General features: G+C 35.8%; 1 protein-coding gene across 1 annotated transcript; it reads right to left on the bottom strand.

The window, feature by feature from the left end:
• Nucleotides 1-5: 5 nt before the first annotated feature.
• LOC129675565 (aldo-keto reductase family 1 member C13-like) lies at nt 6-2,656 on the bottom strand (the record flags this gene model as incomplete). Its single annotated transcript, XM_055605529.1, has 4 exons — nt 6-110; nt 609-686; nt 1,937-2,053; nt 2,489-2,656. Coding segments are annotated over 4 exons (468 nt in total), but the record flags the coding sequence as incomplete, so codon positions are not given.
• Between the last annotated feature and the right edge of the window lie 130 nt (nt 2,657-2,786).

The raw sequence follows: 2,786 nt of genomic DNA, 5'->3' as shown, positions 1-2,786 counted from the left end.
GGTTTGTACTTGAGTCCTGGTTTATTTAGGATTCTTTCTAGCTGCTTGTGGTTAAAGTTGGACACCCCAATGGACCTGACCAATCCTGCATCCTTACACTTCTCCAATGCCTGGTGATGTGAAAGAGGTTATGAAGGGTCATACTTACAATTGACTACATCAATATAAACAGAATTATGGAACCATTACAGGAAAAAACAATTCTAGATCTAGACACATAGTAGAACACTTGCCAGTGTGTACAGGAGCCTAAATTTGATCACAGGCATTAAAAAAGGTGGGAAAGGGTGTTTTTGCCTAAATGATCACTGGATTTAAATAAAGCAGTCAAGATGATGATGATAAGAAAGAGAAAGATGCCAGCCAAAGAGAAATCTCTGTAACATTGCTAGAAAAATAGAGGATATTACTACATAAGATGGCAAAATATTCATATGCCTCCTGTGTTAAGTCCTTCTTCATTTCCTTCCCTTACATTTTAGTAATACATTTCTCCCCTTCCACTCCATCTAATATGGATGTATGCAAATTAATTTCTATACCCAAGGGAAAATGAGCTGATTCTCCCTCTCTTTGCTTGCTTTATTGTCCTTTTGAAAAATACTCACCTCCCATGTGTCACAGAAATCCACTGAGTCCAATAGAAGTTTTCCTTCGTTATCTGATGGAAAATCATCATCCCCTGCCTGGAAGGCAAGCAGTTGTTACAATCTCACAGAAACATGGATTTTGCCTATAATAATGTTTCTAAGACTACCTTGGAGGAGCTGGAGATATTGTTCAGTGATTAAACTCTGGCTGCTCTCTCAGAGTACTTGGGTTTAATTCTCAGAATCTATATAGTGGGTCACAACTACCTGTAATTCCAGTCCCATGGTTCCTAATAACCACTTCTGGCCTCCACAAGCACCCGGCATGCACCGAGTGCACAGACATACACACAAGCAAAACACCCATACACATTAAACAAAAAATATAGCTGTAAAAGAATATCTTGGAAATAAGACAGCAGCCATTAAGTGATGAGGCATCATTCTGTATACTGTATTTACAAAGTGATATGCATGTAGAGTTGTAAAAATTATCTTTTGCACACTAGTTTGCTGTATTCTCACATATTAACTATATAAATAATTAAAGAGCTTCTTTTTATAATAACTGTTCTTCCTGAAATTATAATTAATCATATCATTTCCCGTCTTCTTTCTCCTACCTCCAGTTTCTCCCATGCGTGCCCTTGCTGTCCCTAAAATTCATGGTCTCTCTTTCCTTAATTGTTACACACACACACACACACACACACACACACACACACAAATACATAATTCCTATACTTAAAAGATATTTTCGAGCACTAAATGAGACTTTCTAGTGGACTTACATTCTTTTGTATACTCTTTATTGTAGGAAAAAGGAAATGCTTCATGTTCATTGGGATACCCAGTCATTTCATGGCCTTTACCTCCAGGAAAAATTATATCAGTCCTCACCGAGAATAAATAATGAATATGAATACATGTTAGCCTAAGAGCAGGCATGTGAGCCAATGATGGACAGTCAGGACTGTACAGGATTAATTTTGGCAGGAAAAGTTTCAAAGAAGCAATAAAGCATTAATGACATTGAAGCTGAAACTGTCTTGAATCACTTTTGCTTCCAGGAGATAAAACAAGACAAGACTGCAAACATCTAGCAGTACAAATGTAAAAGATGTGTAAATACAAGATTTTCTGGAGGTTAGTTTTAATCTGTGATTCTGAATGTTGCTTGGACACCTCATTTTGTACTCCCTTAAACTCTTTGTGTAACCCTCTCAGAAGTTTAGTAACATATAAATTATATAAAATTATAATAGAAACTTATCTCAACCATCCATAAAAATGATACCCATGCCCCCATGCAAAGATATATACATTTGACAATACAAATCACTTACCTTCATTGGCACTGGGTAATGCATAATGTAAAGGTCAACATAGTCCAGTTGAAGGTTTTTCAGTGATCTTTCTAAAGCAGGTCGGACCAGCTCTGGTCGAAAGCAAGTGCACCAAAGCTACAGGGGTTGAAGAATGGAAGTTGTGCTGGATTAATGGAATATCCAAATATGCATATTCATTTATCCTAATCCTGAGATATTTTTTTTAAATTTGAAGGAAAGTAATAGTCATTCCTTTTAACCCAGGATTTATTTTAATCTTACTTAAGAAAGTGAACTCAGCTATAGTTTGATTTTTTTGTTCGTTTGTTTTTTGGTTATTTTTGGCTCATTTATTGAACAATGAAAAAATTAATCAAGAAATAAAATACATACTAATAATAACTTCCAAGAAGTAAGTTATCTTTATATAGATTTTAATCTTCCCTTACTTTCCTTTACCTAGTTGTACAACTGATACTTTTAATCAGCTTCTCATCCAGTAATATAATTTTCACTTCCTTATGTTATTTTTTACATAACCTGCACACTTGCATACCATAAAAATTATACCTTTGTAGTGATGAACATGTCTTCTCTCTTTATAACGCCAGCTTTAATCTTGCTTTGAATGGCCTGTCCTATCTCCTCTTCTACTTGGTAGGCAAAAGCAGTATCAATATGGTGGAAGCCAGCATCTATAGCTAGATTTGCAGCCTCCAGTGACTTACTCTTGGGAACCTAGAGAGGGAATCAAAGGAAGTATTTAGAGATACATGTCCTGAGAGATAGCTCAGAGTGAGCCTAGCAGAAAGTTTACTAGACAAGAAAATAATTTTCTGTTTCAAAGTCATGTTCAGACCACTTGTTA

Source organism: Psammomys obesus, unplaced genomic scaffold, assembly GCF_907164565.1.
Source record: "Psammomys obesus unplaced genomic scaffold, mPsaObe1.curated_primary_1811, whole genome shotgun sequence".
Classification (NCBI taxonomy): domain Eukaryota; kingdom Metazoa; phylum Chordata; class Mammalia; order Rodentia; family Muridae; genus Psammomys; species Psammomys obesus.
The sequence above is the reverse complement of the archived record's forward strand: the minus strand, read 5'-3'. Positions and strand labels throughout refer to the sequence as shown.